Source organism: Mytilus edulis, chromosome 10 (assembly GCF_963676685.1).
Source record: "Mytilus edulis chromosome 10, xbMytEdul2.2, whole genome shotgun sequence".
Taxonomy (NCBI): Eukaryota; Metazoa; Mollusca; class Bivalvia; order Mytilida; family Mytilidae; genus Mytilus; species Mytilus edulis.
Genome location: NC_092353.1, coordinates 58,469,594 through 58,493,923, shown reverse-complemented (window position 1 = coordinate 58,493,923; position 24,330 = coordinate 58,469,594). Strand labels below are relative to the sequence as shown.

Below are 24,330 nucleotides of genomic sequence, written 5' to 3'. Positions count from 1 at the left end.
AGCGTCTTCTAAACAAACATACTGCTGGAAACTTTGAAGTATTTTTTTTTCAGACAAATCCAGTCAACTTTACCCTTATATGAAGTCATGTACAAATTTGGTTCTCTAAAGACTTCTGATATCGTTGGAAACAACGGGATATTTTCTAAAACTTGGTTGTATATTTCAATGCAGAGAAATTTCCAATTAGAGTCGACAGCTGTTTCTAGGGATGGAAAGTATTTAAAGTATGTCTCGAGCTGATTTCGAATATGGAACTGACTCATGGCATTTTTTGTACATTCTTTACAGATGTCACGTTGCTTCTCAATTGCTGCAATGTACGACGGAGCTATGACTGATGACATAAGAGTTCGGTTCCAAATTGACTTAAGATTTTCTGTGTTGTCTTCCCACAAATTTCTCCTTGACTCGTGATTCAAAGCAAAATGTCCATTGACATGCATCGGAAGACCAGTATGTATTGGCAAAGGTAAGACACAAAAGGCGCTGAATTTTAATGGTTCTATTTTTGATAGGGGGAGTGCTACACCCCCCTGAGGTAAAAGATCCAGTTCACCAACTGAGTAAGCGTGTGATACTTTTTTAGGAATTGCCTTGTCATTAAATCCAATTCTATCCACAACAAACCAAATGTCTTCATCTTCAGTTTCACGTTTTATATCAAAAACACTTATACTCATCACTGTTTGTATTTGAAACATAGGTTCCGTTGTAATTTGTTGTTTCTTTGTTATCATTTCGCCTACATGTAGCCGTTTCAAATGAAATGCTTGCTTTTGTCTGATGTCTTCCTTAGACATGTTAACTGTAACTGAAAAGTCAAGTATCATTTTTCCATTCACAATTTGCGAAAATTCGATCTTCAGTATATGATTCAAGAAAAATATAGAACGAGTAGATTCATTCTTAAACTTTCCAAGCAGTGTTGTCAGGTGTTCATTATCAATAAGTTTGTCACATATCTTTGACGCTTCTGTTCTCAGAGGAAATCTAAATATTGTACCCTCGTCTCCCATAAGATCATCTTCGTGATACGGGAGAAATACATCAGGGACTGCTCTCTGAAGACCATCTAAGTTGCAGTATCTAATTCCAGGATTTTGCTTGTCTGCAGAAGTAGCATATTTGCATAATGGATCAAGAATGCAAAGAGTTCTCTTACCTTTATCTATCTTTTCTCCCTTGGTAAGAAAACTTGGTACATCTGTCAGGTGATACACGGCATTGAAACCAACTCCATACTTTCCTGTTTCGGATGGATTTTCACTTTTACCACCAATGCCAAGCAGTTGGATGCTTTCTAAATCATATTCACTGAAAGACGTGTTATTATAAACAAGAAGTGATGGCCCTTGAAGTTCTTTGAAGTTTCCATCAAACACTTTTGCAGATGAATAGTAATTATAGTCAGTGACAAAGTGAATTTCTGTTGCTCCGGCATCATCAGCATTCTGTAACAACTCTTTGAAAATGCCTTCATCAGCAGGGTATCCCTCCAACAACTTGTGTATTCGTGTAGTTAAGTCTTCTCTTTGACCAAATTTCATCACATTGTAGTGTTCTGATATTTTCTTCTTTAATTTTGACTTTACTCCCAATATGTTTGCTAGCGCAGGAGATATCTGTTTACAAACAAATGTCATCGATTTAGATCTCTCTATTTCAATATCATCATTGAGACATAACAAATTCACTGGATGTAGATAGTTATCATCGTCAGGTACAAGAATTTTGCCATCTTTCAATGGCATGTAGATTCCGTCATCTATTTTCTCTTCTTTTAATTCAGTGCAAAGAGCATTTAAAAGGGAACAGTAATGATTAACCTGCTGTTCATTTAAGGGGTCTTTGATATCTAATTTCTCTGTATAACTCAAAAGAACTTTTGAAATATCATGTGTTGAATATCTATCTTTAACGTCCAGGAAAGATAACAATGTTTTGCACCTGCCCAAGTATGTGTCCTTCTGGTTTATTCCGACTAGATCAGGAAAACAGGTGCCTTCAAAATTTACGGCAACCTGATCTGGCCTCCATAATGCTTCATTGATCAGCAAACATTTGGTGCTTTGCAGAGGTTCTAAAAGACTAGTGTTTTTGCTTTCTCGTTGCCTTCATCGTCCAACGTTTTACAATGAGAATCGATCCATTTCAAAATAGTTTCTAAAACAGGACGTACAAATGTAATTTTTTCTTTATCACATTGTGATATAAGACTTTGTAATTGTTCTACAACATGATCTAAAGGAATGCCCGTTTTCTCAAATCCTTTAACACCTAAAATATGCAGGACTTTGTTTATATTTTTCGTTCCAATAGCCCTTGTATACGAAACTAGCTTAGTGCAGCAAATTAATTCTTTGCAATCATCGAAATACAAATTTTCGGGACTTTCCATTGTGAAGAATTGCGGTAAGTGTATCTTTTCTGAGAAGGGTTCCAGTTTATGTTTTGTTCTGCAGAATTTATTCTTTTCTGCGCCAGCTACAACTTTCCATTTAAAAGGCCAATGTTTCGGTTTGATCATAACTGGAACAAATTTCATCTTAGTCAATGCATTTATTAATTCATTGTTCATTTCCGGAGGATATCTTTCAAAATATTCAAAAATATCCTTGCACCTTTGCATAGCACAGTCAACACATTTTTTGGATAAATTTTCTACTGAAGCACATCGATCAATCATGAGAGAATCTGGCAGGCTCTCATAAAGCATTCCCATTTGTTTGAAAAGTTCAAAACGTTCTTCTTCCTGCTGAATACTAAATTCCAGAAAATATCCATCACCCGGAATATACAACTTGCTTAAAAGACTCGGTCGTAGAATAATATCAGAGGGTTTTCTCAGAACCCCTCTTGTTGATGGAAAGCAAGCATGGCTGGTGAGCATCTGGTTTATTTTGTCATTGTTTTTGTCCACTGCATACAATAACAATATGTTTCGATCCATAGCTGAAAGTGCTTCTTCATTTACCAACGGGAAAAAAACTTTCTCATAAAACATTTCTGTTGAGATTACGTATTCATTTATTGAATCTCCGCAGACCACCTTGAAGTCGGCAAGTAACCAATCCGGCATCTGGATCAGAATAATCTTTTGTTTTTTCAAATACTGTAAAGCATGTTTATAAGCAATATTTCCAACATCAGAGTTTGACAATTGCGGATCAAGCATTCTGCAAGAGCTAAATTCTGTCCAACGATTTAGGTCAGACTGAAATATTACCTTTTGGTTAGACGACAACAATTCAGCGATAAATCCATTTTTTGTTGCTTTATAAATATCTTCGACATACGAATTGAAAACTGGCCACAGGAGTTGCAGGTCTATTCCTGGCTTGATATTTTTCTCTTTCAAACCTTTTAAAAGAGAAAACAGAGATTGTACAACAGCATCTTCCATAACAGCTTTGTTCCAGCTAAATTCACAATGTTTCTTGGCATCACTCGTTTCAATAGAGAGTTGATTCCTGTCTTGTGTAACGGCAAATGATCCACTTATGTGGAAATTAAAAGGAGTCTCTATTGGTAGTGGAAGAACACAAAACAAATGACTTGTTTTGTAAAATCCATACGGGGCATCTGACAATGGAATAGCAGTTCTTTGTCCATTGTTGTCCTCTATCATTACAGCAATAGCTGCTATAGGTAACATATTAGCTCCAATACCCTGCATTGATTGTCTTAAACATTCATTTGTACCAGAGGCCCATGAAACCATCCAATTGGTTTTATTTGAATGCCCAGTCTGCCCATGAAATTGTTTTCCAGTTTCTTTAAATCTCATTTCAATTTCAGCACTGTATTGATAAGTTCCAAAACTGGAATTCTTGTCCAATGCATTGTCATTTTTTGGTGAACAGTTCTTCAAAACTGGAACTTTGTTATGTTCCTTCTCGTCGTCTTCGTTTTCTTTATACGTAAGCGGGAAATGCCATGTTAGATTCCTAGAAACTTTAAAGATAAGTTTTTTTCGTCTGGTATCGATTTCAGAAAGATGAAAAATTTCAATTTCGCTCACATTTTGAGTAAACAATAGAAGATTTCCGGCACTTTCTATGAAAATATCCAACAATTCCTTCATTTCATCGTGACTATAAACTATACTGCTTAATTCACTACTAGACTGTTGACGTGTTCTGAGAGGTAGTCTAAAGAGTGTTCCATCGAAATGAGGAATCCTACCGCCGTCAGTGCTAAGATCACAACCGAATATGTTTTTAAATGGCTTGAACTGATCACTCCATCTTTGAAGCATCCTCTGATTTTTCTGTGATTTCATATCAATTCTCATCCCTTTTGTTTTATTTTTCATTAGATAAGATCCCTGTGGATCAAAGAACACCATTGTGTCCCCAGAAACAAAACTTGGCACATCTGTCAGATTGTAAACGGAACAAAATCCAACTCCAAATTTACCAATTTTAGAAAGATCTTTGGTTTCTTTCTCAACTTTCGTTATATTCTTTAAATCTGTTTCAGAGAACTGAGTATTGTTGTATATCCAAAGAGCAGGTCCTTGACATTCACCCATCTCTTTACTTAGAAGATTAGTTCTGCAGTCAAGGTTTTTTCGTTCATCATAAAGAAAACATACTTTTGTTGCCCCTGCATCGTCTGCATTCTGAATCAATTCTTTCGGAACAGATAGACCATCTCTATAACCTTTGAGCAGAGATTTAATTCTGGTGACTAGAGATACTTCTTGCTCCCAATTAAGTACTCCAGTATCCGATAAATAGTGTTCTTCCATTGATTTTATCCCAATGCTTGCTGCAAAACTAATATCCGGATGAACGGCGAAAGGTTCCTCTTCATCGATAATTTTAACGTCTTCGGACCAATGGCTACTACGGTAAGCACATTCATCAATGGGTTTAAGCACTAACTCGTTTTCGATCTCAGTTTCGACAGGAATCAATACATTGAAGTCAATCGCACAAAGAGAATGGCTCTTAAAGTAATTAAGGATATCTATATTGTGACGTAAATCCCTTCTATACTCTATTTCTGTTCGAACCTGGTTATGATGTTGCATTATCTGATATTGGACATCTACGAGAATCTTAGGGGACTGACATAACTTGCAACCAAGTCGCTGAAAGAACTCTTTCATAACAATGAATTCACCAGGTAATTGGAAAAGGTAGGGTTCAAGATGAATATCATCATTGCTGCTATTTAAATAAATTTTCTGGGGTTGACAAAACCCATCTCCCGTCCATACAACGGGCCTATTCTCTATAGAACCAATCATTGCCTTGTCTATTGTAGCCTCATTTAGGAATTTATATATTTGTTTCACGAAATGATGAAATTCTGGTTTGTACATTTCACTGTAGGACTTACTTAGAAGGAGTAACTGTTCAAACACTTTCGCAATGGGTATATTTTGACAGCTCGGATTAAGTTTTTGAATCAACTTCATAGGCAAATCTGGAAAGAGTGGCATTGTTGAGCCGACAAGATTTTCAGCATTATACACCATTTCAGTTGGTTTACAAAAAGCATCTGGACAATCAAACCATTTCAATACTTCTGGATAAGATTTGGGTTTTCTCAATGGACGAATAATTTTCAAGTCAGCAAGAACGTCCTTTAATTTTCTATTAATGTGAAACGATTCCAAAATGTGTTCATTCTTCATTAATATGTTTAGGAGTCCATTTGCCTGTTCTTCAGCAATGAATGGTGTTTGTGGCAATGACGCTTTTCTGTGGATACATATGGCCACATCGTAGATATCAGTGGTGTTTAAATCTGCGGATAACTTTAGTCCAAACGTTTTTAGAGTATTTAAATACGTTATTTCTTGATTCTGCGGGAATTTTCCTTTGTCGTTGAACATTTGAACAAGATGGTGATCTGTTGGATCAAACAGTTCATTTGGTTTTCTTATGTTACCATTTTCCGATCTAACGAATTCAACCTCTCTGACTAAACTTTTTATTTCAGTATCGTGTAGGAATAAAGACTTATTTTCAATAACGTATCTCATCATAATTTGCTTCTGAGTATCATTGTGGGTTGTTGATCTACCAATATATGTCTTCAGGATTGTTTCCACAACTTCTTTCAAACTTAGAATCCTTGCACCTAAGTGTATTGCTAAACTTTTTTCTGTGCTATTCTTTGGTTTTATAGATTTGTCTGGTAAAGGCACAGGAAGCAAATCGTCGGGTGCGATATCCGAAACATCTTCAATTGAAACATAACAGTCAGGTATATTGCTATTAAACATTTTCAATTTTTTTAAAACATTTTTTTTAGCATTGTTTAAAGAGTAGGTGGAACCCACAAAATGAACAAATTCTTCTTTGTCCGAACTTTGAACGTTGTCGTTGAAGTTTTTAACATGTTTCGGGCAGACGTCTGCTACAAGTTTCATAACTCCATTAACCGTTGGTCTCTCTACATACTTGTCGTATATTTCTTGGCAGCAATTAATATAACATGGAAGAGGATTCAGAACAGTGACTCCCATTTCTTTCAAACATCTCACAATTGATGCCGGTAAAAAGCATCGATCATCTGACTCGACAATCAGGGGTTGATTTAGTCTAAGAAGTTTGTCATAATGGGGTAAAATAAATAAGTCATGTGGAAGATGGACCCCATCCCGCCTTAAATATTCCCACACAAACATCAACCATTTTTCATTTAATTGCCCTTGTTTCTGCCATCTTAACGTCCTATTGTCCTTACTGTGTCCTAGTATCTTTTCAATTGATTGCGATATGAGCTTAAGGACATCACTTTGACCCGGTTCAATCAATTGGGTCCTACCTAAAATGAATATAAAACAGTACATCAAACATTTAAAATTAACACAATGTAAAATAATACTAACATATCAAGTGTATGAATCAATATTTTTTTCAATTAAGAAAAGAGTTCAAAAATGATTTTATCTAAAACAAGAGATGCATCTGTATTTTTAAGTTGCTGAATATACAAGAAACCTATGAAAAGACGATTCCATTTCGGAGTATGGCATTCTTGTGATTTTCATTTAGTTTTCAACTGATAAATGTAATAAGATGTTGCACGAGTGCGAATAAGTAGCTCTACATCCAAGTTACAATTTACAAAAGAAAACCATTATAGGTCAAAGTATGGTCAAAGTTAAGGATGGTTCATGAAACTTTATTTGAATTTTAACGTTAGTATCACGGTGTTACACTATCAACAAATACATGCATCTGTATTCTTGTTTCAAAATAATTAAGTCTGAGAGCTAATACAATCAATTTCATTACCTGATTTTGCTAGTCTGAGAATCCATTCATCGACTTGATCAGAAACTGTTCGCACTAATCTATCTTCTATACCAGGACAAAGCTGTCTAACAATGGAGGAACAAACGAAAATATTTGAAATTTTATTCGTTGCAAACTTGATGAATGCTCCGTTGGCTAATGGTAGAAGTTCTAGGGATTTAAGTAAGTGATCTTCTCTACTGGAAATCAAATAGACCAACAGATTTAATTTGTGCTTCTCTTTGAAAGTCTTGTATGCAGGTCCTATCTTCAAAAGCCTATAAATAAAATTATAAAACTATAAGAATTTGTTTCGAATAATTTGTTACAATTTGACAACAATTCGTTATCTGCATTCACTATGCCAGACGCGGGTTTAGTATTGAAGCTCAACCGTTGCACTTGAAACAAAATCAAATACGAAATAAAAAAAAAGCTTTAAAAACTAAAATTCCCTACACGTTTTTTTTTCATATACGATTATCTATTCATGCAGGTACAAACCTTATTGTTTGAAGTCTGACTCCACATTTCATCAACAATAATTTACAAAAAATTAACGTTGCATTGCTATTCTATTTGAAAGTGTCCATTATTAAGCTGATTAAAGTCATGGGGACAAAACTTCGACAACTAGTTGCATCCGCAAACACATTTCAACTACAACAGTATGTTTAGTATAAACAAAATAAACGAGTTACGTCAAGGGTCAACCTATCGTACTTGTTGTTATTATAAACTGGGGCTTTTTTTTTTTTTTTTAATTTCGAAGAAAAAAATATTGGAGGCAAAAGAACGAAGTAGTATTTCAGAATAATGAGTATATCAACTTGGTCTTAATTAAAAATGGTCGATGCCACTGTCGGTTGACGTTTCCTCCCCGACGTTATAACCAGCCAAGAAGTCAGCACTTCGGTGTTGTCATGATTATCAATTATATGGTCATTTTTTTTTTTATTTCCTGTATACAAAAGTATGATTTTTTTTTATCCCAGTCAAAGATTATCTTAGCCGTATTTGATACAACTTATTGGTATTTTTGGTCCTCAATGCTCTAACTTTTGTTTAGCTTTATAACTATTTTTTATCTGAGCATCACTGATGAGTCTTGTGTAGACGAAACGCGCGTCTGGCGTATTAAATTATAAGCCTGGTACCATTGATAGCTAAGTATATGAAATTATTACAAACAATTCTGAAATGGAGGCGTTGTTTATGTTTGGACTTTGGTTGCATCTTTAAAATAACAAAGGAGTATGTTCGATAAGATCCTAAAATGGTCCCTTTTTAGCGTAAATTTCAAATTCGGATTTATTGACCAATATCACGATAAATTATAGCTAATACATTGACTAGATAGGATATAAGCCATTTTGTTGAAAATTTTACGTTTCTGCGTTCATTATGACGTCACAAGTTGTACTCATATTGATTTTTTACGAAAAATCAATGAAAATGGGTAAATTTCCAAAGATTATTTGACAGGAAACATAGAGCGCATACGTCGACAACAAAGATCTTTTAAAATAATGTTTTTGAAGACATTTAACATGTCTTATTTGAATATTAAGCTTGTCGACGCCTGCGCTCTATGTTTTCTGGTCCTTTATTTGGTTGAAATCCAGCTGATTTTGTCAAATTTCACCAAAATCCCTTATCTTGACCTTTTTGGGTTGTTAAAATCAATGTGTTAGAATTAAACTTTGACAAAAACAGCTCTGTTTAACTTTCTCACATGTCTTTAAGGCAACTTAAAACAATTATTGTCTTGTAACCATGAACTTTATAATTGGGGCCAAATATGGCACTTACCGAACTTACTCCTTTGCAGTAATGCAATAGGTTACAAAATATACATAGTAAAGATATATAACATACCTCTCAGAAATGAACTGCGGTGATGCGTCTTGTGGTTGCTGACCAAATGCCTTGGTGAGTATACCATACACTCGTTCATATCCTGTTGTATCTACTAAACAGCTTTTGTATTGTCTCATAGTGTATATAAGTGTCTCTCTGATGTCCTCATCTGAATTTTAAAATATTAATTGTACAAACATTGTATTGTGAAATAGTTTAAAACGTAATGCAAAAAAATGTTGATATGAAAACAATGACATTACTTTCCGTGAAAATGTCGGCCACATTTCCCAAGCCTGTTTCTTTTAATGGTGGAGTTTTTAACATGTCAGACATAGAATTAAATTACTTAATAAAGAAGTTGAAATTAATAAACAAATATATTATAAACATTATAAATATTAAAATTTTTAATCATTTTGGAAATGATAAGACGTACATGTAGAATGATATGACAATAACAAAAAATGTCGGCTTTTGCAATGATACACAGGATGTACGTCTATCTGACAAATACATATCATTTCTCGTTTTCTATGAACAATAGTTAGAGTTTGACTGTCCCTTTGGTATCTTTCGTCCCTCTTTTAGAGGAGTGTTGCTTTAACTGTAGCCGTCGTGTTGGTAATTCATTAAATACATTAAAAAAAATTGACTCCACTCCATGTACAATACTATCTGAACAGCAAGCAAGTTGTTTGGTAATTCATTTTACATCTGCATCTACTTTACATAATTTGTTTTTCTGATTCTATGTATAAAACTGAAATGGTTTTGATTTGTGATCAAACCCTTTTGCTAGACTTACAAAATAAATCATGTTACCTGTATTTTCTGAGAAAATTTGAAAAACTGCATCTTTCAGTCGAATCCATTTTCCTCCACCGCTTTCAGTATAAAGAAATGGTGCGTCTTTTAAATTTCTAAACAGCTTGCTTATACATTCTTTAAATATAACGTCAATTTCCAATGGATCAGGAATACATCTTAACATCAAATGTTCATCATTCCGATTCCGTATTTCCATAATTAGATCAATGTATGCCTTTGGGAGAACGGTAGACACCAGCAATTCATTCCACTGTACTGAATCTTCTTTGTTACTTTCTGAAAATTTGTCAGCCCATTTCAACTGTTTGCGATCCTCGCTGAGTGCAAATGTACCGTTGATGTGTAAAGGTAGTTTTGTCATACTAATAGCTTGCATCGGTAAAGGTAAAGAAAAAAAAATGTGCCCCGTAAACGTGTCACTTGATAACACCGGTACTGCAATTCCTACACAAGGAAGATAAGAAAGCTTTGTTGCTAGTTCCAAGAGGCCTTCAGAGGCGTCGGATATCCCTTCTAGCCGATTCATAACTAACCATTCATGATCTTCCCGTTGTCTTTTGGAAGTCGTTACCAATACCAATTCGTACACATTGACAAAAGACTCATCTGGAATGGTTTTGTGTTGCATTGCTTTCCTAGATTGTTTTGCAATTTCGCTTTTACTACCACCGATTGTTACTATGTAATCAGGATTTTGTTCATATATGGAGTCCATACATTCATACAGAGAAACTTCTTCCAGAGACTTTAAGAAAATCAGTGTTAGGGAAGCTTCTTTTTTGAAAACCCTTAGTAAATTGTTGATCTTTTCTTGGTTGTAAACAGAGTCTGACAGTTCTGTTGTTTCTTTACGCAGAGGAAATCTACAAAGTATCCAAAAAATCATATAAAAAGTAAATAAAAAGAAGATACCGTACCCTGAGAAAAGTTATAAATGAAAAGTCTCTAAGCAAATGGCAAAATCAAAAACTCAAACACACCAAACGAATGGATATGACTATCATATTTCTGACTTTGTATAGGCATCTTTTTTATGTAATGTTTTGCAATTCAATGTGTGTTTAATTTTCTTAAAGTTTGCTGCAACATTGATCTATATAAAAAATGTAAACAACATAAATGCTTGGTAACTATTTTGATCTTTGGTATGACAAAAAACAAGTTGTCAAATGACTTTCAATACACGTTTACGTGTCGTCTCATACCCAAATTCTACCACCACCACTCCCCCTAAGCATATTTAAATTCATAAAATGTTACCTAAACATTGTTCCATTGTAATATCCAGCATCTAGCACATTCTGTCCAAAATCAAATACTTGAAATAAGGCTGTATAGCACTCATTCATACCACTGTATAATTTAAGTTTTGACAATTCAAGGGGTATACAGCACCTAGTTTCATCTCGATATGGATCAAGAATCATCATAAGACGTCCACTTATAATCATTGGGTAATCTGTGAACACAAAGTAACAATATATGTATCTTCAATTAATAAAAATATATTCCAAAATAAGATAAATCGTATTCAATTCTGTGGTTTTGGTGCAAAAAAATAGAATCGAATACATTCAATATTTGTTGAACGTTATGTGTTTTTTTATGAATATTTGTTTTTATTTTATTAAAGATGAATTTAAAGTGTGATCAAGGTAAAGAAAATGCGATATGATAGCCAATGCGACAAATCTCAACAAGAGGCCAAAAAGACACAGAAATTAACAACTAAAGATGACCGTACGGCTTCATAATGAGCAGAACCGATACTGCATAGTCATCTGTAAAAGGCCCGAACGTATAAATGTTAAAAAAAAATCTTTCAACACGGAGCCCTGGCTTACACCGAACAGCAAGCTATGAAGGGCACATAAAACGACTTGTGTAAAACCATTCTAACAGGAAATCCAACGGTCTAATCTATATAAAACAAGAAACGAGAAACAAGAGAGAACCACATCAACAAACTACAACCCCTGTACATCAGGTAGATCTATATTTTCCGTATGACAAATTGATTTTCTATTTATTGATTTTATTGATCCCTATGCATCTTCTCCCCATTTTTACCAAAAAGTACCTGTTCTTACCAGTGATATGGAACACCGACTTAAATCCAAGTCCAAATCGTCCTACTTTTGATGGATCAAGTTTTTTAATACTTGTACCGATTCGACGAATCCCTTTCCAGTCAGCATCAGAAAATTCCTCATTATTATAAACAATTAATGCTGGTCCCTATTAAATATAATTTTCAGATTAAAAACAAATTTAAGCTCAAAATAAATTATGCACTAACTAAAACGAGAGACAGATAACATTGATTGTTGTTAATGATATCTGGACGCATTTTTACAAATAAATATGGTTACCTCTTTGCTAATCAACTTTTGAATAAAAATTATGTCGTTCGTTTTTAGCACAACGTTTTGAAACTTTTGGTTTTTATACTTGAAGTTCTTATTCGAATTGCCCTTTCAAATAGTTTGAGTCGAACGCCACTGATAAGTCTCATGTATTGCGTACCAAATGATATGCTAGTACCTATGATGAGTTATAATTAGTGAGTTATTGACCTTAACCTTCTTTCAAACATGAGTAATACTATTTTTGAATCGTCCTCATACTTAGGATAACGTTATTTATAAATAGTTAAAAAGCCTGCACCATGTCAGGAAACTTATTATTTGATATAAAACGTTGTTCACACAAATCTAATAAATACTTACCTCAAAGTACTTGGCATATGATGAGTCATGTTTGATACGTTTGGAGTCCTGAATGAAATTTCTCTCGTCGTAAAGTATGGCAATTTTATCAGCACCCGCATCCTCTGCGTTTTGAATTAACTCCTACATATAATTAGATATTTCAGTCAAAGGGGTTTCCCGCAACATGAGAACATTATGAACGGAATAATCATTGTTTTAAAAGTGAATATATGTCATGTTCCTTCAGTTGAATTCCATCTTTCATACATTTTGTTGGTTTTTGTTGTTGCGTGAAATTAAGTGATACATGTAAACTAAACACTCAGTTTTCTCATTTTATGATGTTTACTTTGTCTGGTTGAACTAATTGATTACAATGCAAACTATTAAGGATTTTAACGACGCTTTTAATAGTAGAGGAGCATTATGTTTTCTGGTTTATTAACTTTATTCTCTCCTGAATACCCTATTTAATTTTACCATCGACCTCAAGTCAACATGCACACATAAGATAAATGATAGGTGCCTTATGTATGAAAATAATTAAATCGCCTGGCAATGTGGTTAACATCTTTTATATTAAGTCACATGAACATTTGGCATTAAGATTCATCTAAATAGGGAACTACAAATCCCCCTGGGTTAGATCACGTGTTTATTATGAAAAGAGCTATTGCTTAAAGTAACAATAATAATAGGCAAAATAGAGGTTTGGGTTCAGATTTAAGGGTATTACGTAGTTTTGCAATGTGAGAGTGAGAGCTACATGTAATTTAAAGATACACATTCTTGTTTTAATTTATTCTTATAAAATTTTATGAGAAACTTACCTTTAGAATTTGTCCGTCATTGGAGTAGGTATATAATATCTTACTCAGGTCCTCAATAAGCGTATTCCTTATTATACCTTCATATTCAGGTTCTAAAACGTCTGCCGCCATCGTCCCTTTGTTTCTTATCAGAATATTGTCTGCATATGTTCTCACATTCTGTAATAAAAACCGTTTATATACATATATATATCAACTAAAATTGAGACACATTAAGATCGGCGAAAGGAAAACAGTTGTGAGTCTCACATTTTAGAAGAGTTGAACAATTTTGCTCTTATTTCGTGTTATTATTCCCGTGCATGAATTTTCTACAAAGATGTTATACTGTATGGCATGTACATGTAACAGAGTAATACAAAAATAAAACATTTGAAAAATGACTTTTGACAATGAATCGTAAATTTAATTAATCTAATTATTTGGAATAGTAAATTGAAGGCAGAAAATACAACTTTTATTTGCCCTAAAGTAAGGATAAGTCATCATATCATTATTTGTAAATAAATAGATTAACTCCAATGACCTTTTTATTATTCATCATTTTCATTTTTTTTTATTAAGTCTCCCAAACAAAGTTTGGAGACTTATTGTTTTTGGTCAGTTCTTATTATTTTTATTCTTCTTCTTCTTCTTCTTCCTCTTCCGCCACTTTAAAAAATGAACTTGTCGGCAGCGTTTCTCCAAAACCGCTTGTCAGATTGACTTAGGATTTCATAAAATGGTAGACTAATATGTCTAGGTGAGCCATCAATCTTTCGTTTGTGCATTGGGGTCTATTAAGGGGTATTTTGGGGGGTAGAAAGAAGGGAGGGGTTAACTATAGAACCCTATGGGATTTTATTTTCTAAAATTTTCAAATGAATATAACTTGACAACTGTAAGTGATAGATACATGCAGTCTTCAGAAATGATTATAGGACAATAAAACAAATCCCATGAAATATAGGGGGAGTCCCTGGGAGTTCATTCCCACCCCCTCCAATTTGAGAATATGCTTATATCTTGTAACCGATCCAGATCCCCACCCCTAAACCTTATATATTCTTGTATGGGACAATAAAACAAATCACATGAAATGAAATGGAAGTTCCTAGGGGTCACCCCCACCCCGTTCAATTTGAGAATGTACTATTATCTTTTAGGCGGTCCAGATCCCCACCCCTAAACCATATATATTCTTGTAGGGGACAATAAAACAAATGAAATGAAATAAAAGGGAAGTCTGGAGGGGGTCATCCCACCCCCTCTTGTTTGAAAACTTATGAACGGTCAACATCCCCACCCCTAAACCATATATATTCTTGTAGGGGATAATAAAACAAATGAAATTAAATTAAAGGGAAGTTCCTGGGGGTCGCCCCACCCGTTCAATTTGAGAATGTGCTATTATCTTGTAAACGGTCCAGATCCCCACCCTTAAACCATATATATTCTTGTAGGAGACAATAAAACAAATCAAATGAAATGTAGGTAACTTCCCTGGGAGTAACCACCACCCCCTCCTGTTTGAACACTTGTAAATGGTGGAGATCCCTACTCGTAAGCCATATATATTCTTGTACGGGACAAAAAATCAAATCAAATGAAAATATGAATGGCGAGTTATGGGAGCTTTGTTTGGGAGACTTCGTAACAGCATCCTGTTCAATTACTTCTTGTTTTTCAATTAGTTTAAACATATTTATGTATGGTGGATTGGGAAACAATTGTTGCCTTGTAACGGTATGAGCCTGCTCTTTTTCGAAATCTACAATGGTGTATCTTACGTGCAAGTGAAATGTTAACAAGGGTCAGCCATGTATCACCCCCCCCCCCCCCCCCGCCCCATTCCGACGCACAATCATCGTTTCTTAAGAGAGAGCTAAAAATTCAATCCCTGAAATATTATGCCTGGAACGGGGATCGAACCAGCAACCTTTGCAACCTCATGCAACATTCCATCTTTATTTCAAAAGAGGTGGGAAAGCAAGCTGCATTATAAGCATAAAAATGATTTGTGGTTTGCGTCATTGTACACAAAAAAAAACAGAAAAGAAAATAACATGAGTTCTTCCAGGTAAACCCAAAACATCTTTTTTGTGGAATAATTTTAATCTAGAAAATTACCAAAATAATTTTGGTTTAACATTTGAAAAATTCTATATCACAGATTAAGTTCGTGGCAACGAGTTTCCGGAATAAGTTATAAAAATTTAGACTAATTGTAATTTGTAATTACAAATTAAATTTAGAATCACATATTTTTTTTATTTGTGTTATGGATTAAAATCGTATTTACAAGTTTCTGGAACTATACAAATAAGAAGATGTAGTGCAATTTCCAATGAGACAACTCTCCACAAAAGACGAAATTATGTATAAATTAACATTTAAAGCTCACCATACCTGCTTTAACCTTGAGTAATCCCCAACTAACATAGTCAGCTATAAAAGCCATGACAAAATTAATGTAAAACCACCCCGATTTATGTACAAAGTAATGAAATATATAGAGATCATTTGAAAGGGGGCTTTACGGGCTCATCAGATAGATACAAATCAGAAATACATCTAACAAATACTCAAGAGTGGACGTTGCAGGGTACTTTAACATCCCCAAAACAAAACGACACTAAGTACAGATCTGGGAGAACATGCAGTTACTGGCATCTAGTTCGAAGCCAATAATAACTTATGAAAATAAAGAGACGCGCATTTAGCGCAATCCATGATACATACCTCCGTCGTTTTTTTAAGGAAAAATGTTCCAAAACTCATCAATGTCATATCAGAAATTTATAGAATAAAATAAAAGGAGATTATTTAGATAGATATAAACCAATAAGTAAAGTTGAATGAAAACAACTCAACTCATCTTTGAGTTATAGTCCAAAAACTGGGAAATACCCCTTTTTATGAATACAAACTTTTAACTCGGAACGTAAAATCTTAACATTTAGAACAATTGAAAGAGAGCTATCGCAATAGATTCAAACAAATCATTTCAGATTCATGCAAATTGGTTAAATCGTTTTGAGTGATTGTCCCACTTGTTGACTATGAATGGACGGACGGACGGACGGGCAACGGCATACTACCGTTACCGTCTTGTTATTCGTAGTTACAAATCAAATTCGTTACTACACTTTTTTAAAAGGATAAAAATCGTAATAATCGTTATTATGGATTAATCTTTGTCACGAATTATACAAATCAATGTTTAACAGCTACTTTTATTACAGAAAAACGAAATCAATATTTGTGAAAACGAATTTAATCATTTATCATGAATTACAAACAAAAATTAATAACAAATTACATAGATTCGGGATTACGTTTTCAATCTGTTATAACGAATTTCACAATTGAAACAATTCCATCAATTGTATTTCTTAAAACGAATTCTACAAACTCTTAAAACGATTTTTATTCGTAAAATTAAATTCCAATTAGACTTTTTTAAGTACCCAAACTGCACCACTAAGTTTAAAACTTGATGTATGTTGTGTGTGTTTCTCGTGCACCGAGAGGGCTTTACTTTTGAAATAAAGTTAAAACGACGAGGACGTATGTGATATCTATTTAAATCATAGATTATAAAAATTCACGATTCACAGGTACGTATTGATTATCTATTGTATACCCTAACAATAAACGATTTATCATGTTTTATCGTCGTGCGGTTACAAATTTTACAAGAAGTCCCCATGTGAAATGGCATAAGCTAATATTAATGAGAAGACGGGGGTCCAAGGGAAGAATGTTGACAGCAATGTTAAAAAGGACTGTCCTTTTATTTTGGATGGTTGTATAAAAACGGGGTGGGTTTATTGATAGCATATAATCTAACATAAAGTCTGATTTACAGGTACATATGCACCAGTTATACAATCGAACTGTATACACTTTGTATAATTTTATCTCATTAATCATTTTATATCTGATGTTTGTATTCGTGACTGGATACTGAACTGTTCACTTGCTGCCGAACTGATGTTAGAGTCACCCTCTTTTTTATTTGACGGAAACCCCTCTTAAAGATGGCTGTATCCGCCCGTGATTCTGTAATCCAAAATACGTTTTTGGATAATAGTGAAAAGGACAGCAAACACACAACTCGGCAAAGCAGCACCTTAATATGTATAATTGATACAATACACTCCCTATGTTTGATCTTACAGCCGATTGCATTGAGTGTGTAGATAAAGGTGATATTTTTGGTCAATAGTTTGATTGCTAGCTGAACCGTGAAGTCGTTATTATGTAAGATATACTACCCTCCTTTCGAAGTACCAGCCTAGTCCTACAGACAGAATGATTGGTTATATATAATAGGACTAGTCTACTCTGAAAGGATGGTAATTTACCGAACCTAATAATGACTTCACGGTTCAGCTAGCAAACATGCTAACCAAAGATATTACATTGAACCTTCACCTGCACATTCAATGCAATCGGCTGTTCCATTCCTAGTTAATTACGTTTGTAACCACATCCTTCCACTACATAGTAGCCCCCTGTTCAACCCGCAGCATTATCACATGGTTAATTCACTTATGAAGGCTGATAATTAATTTATATATATTTCTTTGAACTAGTTATTTTCCTTCTTATATTCAGTATATTTTAAGCCCCATTTTATAGATTATATAAAGAAAAAAACAATGTGCAATTACCAAATTATCAATTACGATATCTTACCCCAGACTGCTAGTTCTAAAGTCAGATATCCGAAGTAAGTGGTGAGTGATGAGTTAAGTCCCCTTTAAATACCACAAAAAACAGGAAGTAACTATGAAAAGCTACAAGTGTATTCCACTTTCTAAAAACCATATAGGTCTCCTATACATAATATTACATGACACAGTTAATTGTATCTATTCTCTGGATCAATATTTTCTTTTAAAAAAACCAGTTTGTGGTGTGGTTAACATGCAAAGGAATATTACTTGTGTATAATAGTATGGTGCATTGTACGAGGGTAGTTTGTCTATATTTTCTATCGAATAGATTTACACAGATTATTGATTTGTTTTATATTTATTGTTATGTAGAATTGTAGTGTCACTAAGAAATTGTGTCCTGATTCGGGTGGAGAGAACGAGGAAACCTTGAGTCTGATTACTTTTAAATGTTGTCTTTGTTTTCTATATCATTTAAAGACATCGACATTTTTATTCTGATTAAACATTATTAGCAGACATTGCTCGTAAGACCATGGTGGAGCATTCTGTTACCGTTCTATGTCGTTTTTCTATAGGTATAATTATCAAAATCAGTTTTGGTCTGAACTGTTAAAAATTTACAGATCAGTTCAAAACTGTTATAAAAGAGGGACGAAAGATACCAAAGGAACAGTCAAACTCATAAATCTAGAACAAACTGACAACGCCATGGCTAAAAATGAAAAAGACAAACAAACAACAGCACACACGACACAACATGGAAAACTAAAGAATAAACAACACGAACCCCACCAAAAAACTAAGGGTGATCTCAGGTGCTCCGGAAGAGTAAGCAGAACCTCCACATGCGGCACCCGTCGTAAAAGATATCAAAGTCTTAAAAAATTCTAGGGTATTGCAGATCAACATTATTTTAGTGTATTATTAGGTCTGTCAGAAACTAACACAAAGGATAAGAACAAATATTTCACAGACTGTTCGAAAACAGTTTTGTTTACAGAATGATATACACCATATATAGGAAAATGTTACGTAGATAGTTATCAAAGGTACCAGGATTATAAGAATGATATACACCATATATAGGACAATGTTACGTAGAAAATGATCTGCAACTAGATAACTTAAATAGTAATAGGGAAGATATAATTTGATATAATATCAGACAGTACATAATTTACAAAGATAACGTTTGTTTGTCGTGTGTGCTTCCGGGTTTTTACCCGGTCAAATCTAATTATTATATGTTTAAAATATGACCTGCGTCGGAAAGAAATCGACCTGATGTATATGAATATCAATACATCTGTCAACCTATTTCGGGTACAAAAACATACCTATGCATAATCAATAACTGTTTGAAGATTGGGTTGATATGAAAACCCTAAAAATCAGACTAAAAATCATCTTTGAATCGTATTTGAATGTTCTAAAATCAATCAAAGTTTTATACATGTGCATGTATACGAACACTAAGTTTTCCATAAAGCGTATATATAAAATTTTGTCCTGGTATCTATGATGAGTTTATCATGTTTATTTTCCATAAAGTCGATTAAAATCCGGCGATGCTCACATCTTTGATATATATCATGGACATCTTGTACTTTTTAACTTCACCTTAAATAAAAGTTATCACTTTTGAACATGCAAATACGATACTCTGGCAAACAACAATGTACAAGAATCTGTGATCAGTACTAATTCTGATTTTTTTAAAAGAACATTTAAATATTTTGGTCTGATTACCTGGAATAATTTACCAAATAATATTAAAGAAATAGATAATTCAGATACATTTAAAACCAACTGTTCAAATTATTTTCTAACTGAACAGAATACAGATGCACGAAAGTAATGTATTTTTCTTCTTCTATTGAATGCATATATACTTATTGAGTATTTAAGCTGCTATATTCAACTCTATTATGTATTTTTTTTTGTATGTATTTTTTCCTTTTCTATTTGTATTAATAGATTTTGAACATGTTGAAGGCCTCAAGGAAGATAAACATGTAATTGTTAAATGTGTTACCTTCGTTAAATTAAAGAATTTTATTATTATTATTACTGTGTTGCCCATATTGTAAATTACTTATACTTTTAAACCTTATTGTTCTTTGTTTTTTTTTTAAATTTTTCACTTAAAAGAGGGACGAAAGATACCAAAGGGACAGTCAAACTCATAAATCTAAAACAAACTGACAACGCCATGGCTAAAAATGAAAAAGACAAACAGAAAAACAATAGTACACATGACACAACATAGAAAACTAAAGAATAAACAACACGAACCCCACTAAAAACTAGGGGTGATTTCAGGTGCTCCGGAAGGGTAAGCAGATCCTGCTCCACATGTAGCACCCGTCGTGTTGCTTATGTGATTACAAATCCCGTAAATAGTCTTATTCGGTAGGTCACATTCATGAAAGGAAAGGGGATTTTAGTTACGACGTAAGGAACATATCCGATATCATTTGTGAAATGGTTATTCCATAACGGTCAACCAACTCGTGATGGCGTCCGTAAAATTTACGAAGGGATGATTTCAACTTCACCATTTGGAACTCTTGGTTTAATAGCTTCCTTGTGAGCAGTAACCCTCTATCAAGAAAATCATGATAGGAAATGCAAGCACGGGAATATCGTATCAATTGGGAGATATATCTCTTATATATTCCTGAGCATTATTCTAGGTCTATTATATGTAAACTGTATAAATGTTAACGTAATTATACGCTTTAAGTATCAAACCATGATGCAGTCAATTTCACTGAAGTTTTGTGAAGAGCAAAAATGAGAGGGAAGAAATAAATATAAACAAGGCATCAACCACACAAAACTACAGTACAGTCTAATTAATATTCAATAATAAATTACCTACTACAAGCGTGACAGGTGCTAATTAGTTATCCCCTTTAGATGTTTCAAGATTAAGCATTAGTTTTATCAATACACATTACTATAATCAATAACCATATTTAACACTCGAACTTTAATATTTTTAACAATAATAAATCATTTTAAGAGCAACTCTATAATTACTAATAAGTACATAAAACCTTTTCGCTTTTTCTTTTTTTTTTTTAAATTTGATATGGCTGCATACGCAACATAAAAGTTCTTTAAGCAATAATTTGCACCCCAAATCAGTAAAACAAAAATTCAAAATATAGAGCTTAGATATGTTCCAACACCTTACCTCTTAGTTGACAGTTTTCTGATTTATAATGTGAGTGAAGAGTTATTTTCTTTATAAATATCAATATCGAAAGTGAAAGTTATCTCAAACTTTCAAAATATCAGGTTAAAGTCGATCAATTACAATTGACATAGATTATGAGATTATGCATGTGGGGTGACCATTATACAGTCAAAGAATAAACAAGTAATTATTTTCTACCTCATTTCATTCGTACTAAAATAAATATTTTTTTATCTAACTAAAATAAACAACAAACAAGAAATAAGGTTGTGCGTTCGTTACAAAGATCGCACATATTTTATATAATCAACGAGTCAAACAAAAACAATAAAGATCAAACATATGTATTAATGTCACCATGTTATATAATTACACAAGCACCAAATGAACAAAGCTATTTCTAGATGGAGGGGGAGGGAGGGAAAGCTAAGGCAATCTGGAATATATAATAACACGTCCTTTCTAACTTTGTTACAAACGTCGCATTAATCAAACAGACCCACACACATTCCTTATATACCCTTAACCGAAACCGTCCGTGCAAACACTTAACCCGGGAAAATATACATCGTAAGGGAAAACCCCCTTAATGATATAACGGAACGCAAAGAAATAGATTTATTTTCTACCTCATTTCATTCTGATCTAACTAAAATAAACAACAAACAAGAAATAAGATTGTGCGTTCGTTACAAAGATCGCATAGCAAAGGGGGTTATAAGAAAAAGAGGAAATTATAAACCCAAATTTAAGGATACCAAAAGCTTTTGTTCAATAAAATGCTATCTTTGATATAGCCGTCCTTAGCTCTGTCCGTAGGCCAACGCCCATGAACTTTGAGGAGGCGATCAGGAACCTTGTTATTAGCGGCTACCGAAACTCCGCCACTTCTACATGTAAGGCTGTGAAGGGCGTAAATAGAACTATCCGAACCTATGTCTTTAAGTGCTGACCGTAAAATCTCCCTACATCTGGTATAAGAAAGGGAATTAGACTTATTAGTAGTTTTGTACTCGCCAGATATTTTCATAAAGTTAATGGCAGTAAAGAGAAACTCGTCGGACTTCTCTATAATACCCGCTAACGCAATATATTTTCTAAACCAGAAAACGGGACAAAGCTCGTTGCGTGTTTTCGCAATAATAACTGAATTACCTCTCCTGTATAAATCTGTTTTACTTTTCGGAATTTTAATCTCCAAAAAATTAGATTGAAAATCTAGATCACACATCCGAATATTTGCTAGTTCACTAAATCTTAAAAAACCAGAAAACCCTAGAAGACACAAGTGCGCAAAAATAATAAATTATGCTTTTTTACCGTATAGTGTCGAACTAATTTTAACAAAATATCTTTGGTAATAGGCTCCTTTTTGTTCAAAGGTTTGCCCAACGTCCGTTTTCCGCCTTCCAGAATAAGTGTGAGAAAATCATCTAAACAAGGATTAATGTTGAGGGAAATCTTATGCTGCCAGTTAATAGAGTAAAAATAGGCTTCCAAAAATGAAACGGAAACTTTTGTTGCATAAGTCCTCCTAAAAACAATGCAACTGAAGACACCGATGCTGGTAAATAAGAAAAATAGTTCTGAATACACCATTTTCGGAATTTTTCAAAATATAAGTCATATTTTTTGTTCGTAGTGGTAGCTCTAGCGTTTTTAACTATGACAGGAAGAGCGTGTACGGATCCAGACAAATAAGGATGAAACTTGTATTTTCCCAGGTCTTTCCAGTGACTAACCAAGCGTGTAGAATCTGTAAAAAATTATCAGAATAATAAATGATACGGGCATATGAAAGTTAACCATAAGGGAACATGATATAAAAATATACATGTATTCGTAATTATACAAAAGAACAACAAAGTATAAACAAGATAGCTCAAAGCAAAAATGTGAAATTGTGCATAAATTGTAACTATATAAAAGTTCAAAGCTCAATAGGAGTAAAGTTCGCCTGTAACTTTCCATTATTACAATAAACAATAGAGAGCGCTGTTCTCTCTTATATATAGGGAGCACAGTTCTTCACAAATAGTAAATATATCGTGTCAACAAACATGCATTACTAGTGTATGGCAAAATAAAGAGTGCAGTCCTCTCTTATAGGGAGCACAGTTCTCCACAAATATTTCATATCTCGTATTAAAATACATGCATTACTAGTGTTTGGCAAAATTAGAGAGTGCAGTTTTTTCTCATAAGGAGCACAGTTCTCCGCAAATATTTCATGTTTCGTGTCAATATACGTGCAATTATAGTGTTCAGCAAAACTAGAAAGTGCGTTCTTCTCTCATAGGGAGCACGGATCTCCACAAATATCTCATATTTCGTGTCAATGTACGTGCGTTGTTAGTTTTTGCAATAATATAGGATGCAGTCCTCTCTTGTTAATATACATAACTCGAAAACAAAATATGTGCGTTTGATTAACATGAAAAATGTTCACATACTACTAGCGTCAAAACGTAAAACTAAAACACTACTTTGAAAAGTCTGAGTAGCAAAAATGCTAGATTTATCTGAACCTGGTGTAAAAAAGTTCGTAGGATATTTGTATTCTACATAATCTACAATACAAGATAAATATTTTCCATTCATATCAACAATCGATGGCCAATAAGAGGCTGATACCCATTTAGGCACAACGAGTACACCTTTAGCTCTACAGAAAATTTGATATCTAATTGTCCTATTGATCAAATGTAAAGGTGGAACTATCTAGCTGTTCTCAAGTGCCCAATTATGGGCGAAAGCGTCAACCCCGCTAGTGCCTGGCGTCCAGAATAAAGAATAATATTTTGCAACGTTGTAATTGTTGGTACTAGCAGAAAGATCGCAGGTAAAGGGATCCCATAATTTATCAAAATATCTGAATATACGTTGATGTATGCCACACAATTATTACAATTTAAAGACTAGAACATTGTCTGTTTCTTCTAACAACGGGTTATCCATTACAAA

At 33.7% G+C, this 24,330-nt stretch overlaps 2 protein-coding genes across 4 annotated transcripts; both read right to left on the bottom strand.

Annotated features, from left to right (window-relative positions):
• Positions 1-8: 8 nt before the first annotated feature.
• LOC139492856 (sacsin-like) lies at positions 9-1,754 on the bottom strand. The gene has a single exon (XM_071281008.1). The coding sequence runs from the start codon at positions 1,752-1,754 to the stop codon at positions 9-11; it is 1,746 nt and encodes a 581-aa protein (XP_071137109.1).
• LOC139491551 (sacsin-like) lies at positions 1,571-21,442 on the bottom strand. Of its 3 annotated transcripts, none has more exons than XM_071279299.1 (9): positions 21,364-21,442; positions 13,495-13,653; positions 12,683-12,805; positions 12,044-12,191; positions 11,214-11,412; positions 9,948-10,816; positions 9,141-9,291; positions 7,263-7,540; positions 1,571-6,789 (listed from the first exon to the last, which is right to left on the bottom strand). In XM_071279299.1, exons 2-9 carry the CDS (start codon positions 13,603-13,605, stop codon positions 2,084-2,086), a joined length of 6,585 nt encoding a protein of 2,194 aa, XP_071135400.1. In that variant the 5' UTR covers positions 13,606-13,653; positions 21,364-21,442; the 3' UTR covers positions 1,571-2,083. The 3 variants fall into 3 exon arrangements, with proteins under 3 accessions (XP_071135400.1, XP_071135399.1, XP_071135401.1); XM_071279298.1 differs by lacking the exon at positions 21,364-21,442 and adding an exon at positions 18,178-18,259; XM_071279300.1 differs by lacking the exon at positions 21,364-21,442 and having other exon boundaries at positions 13,495-13,744.
• Between the last annotated feature and the right edge of the window lie 2,888 nt (positions 21,443-24,330).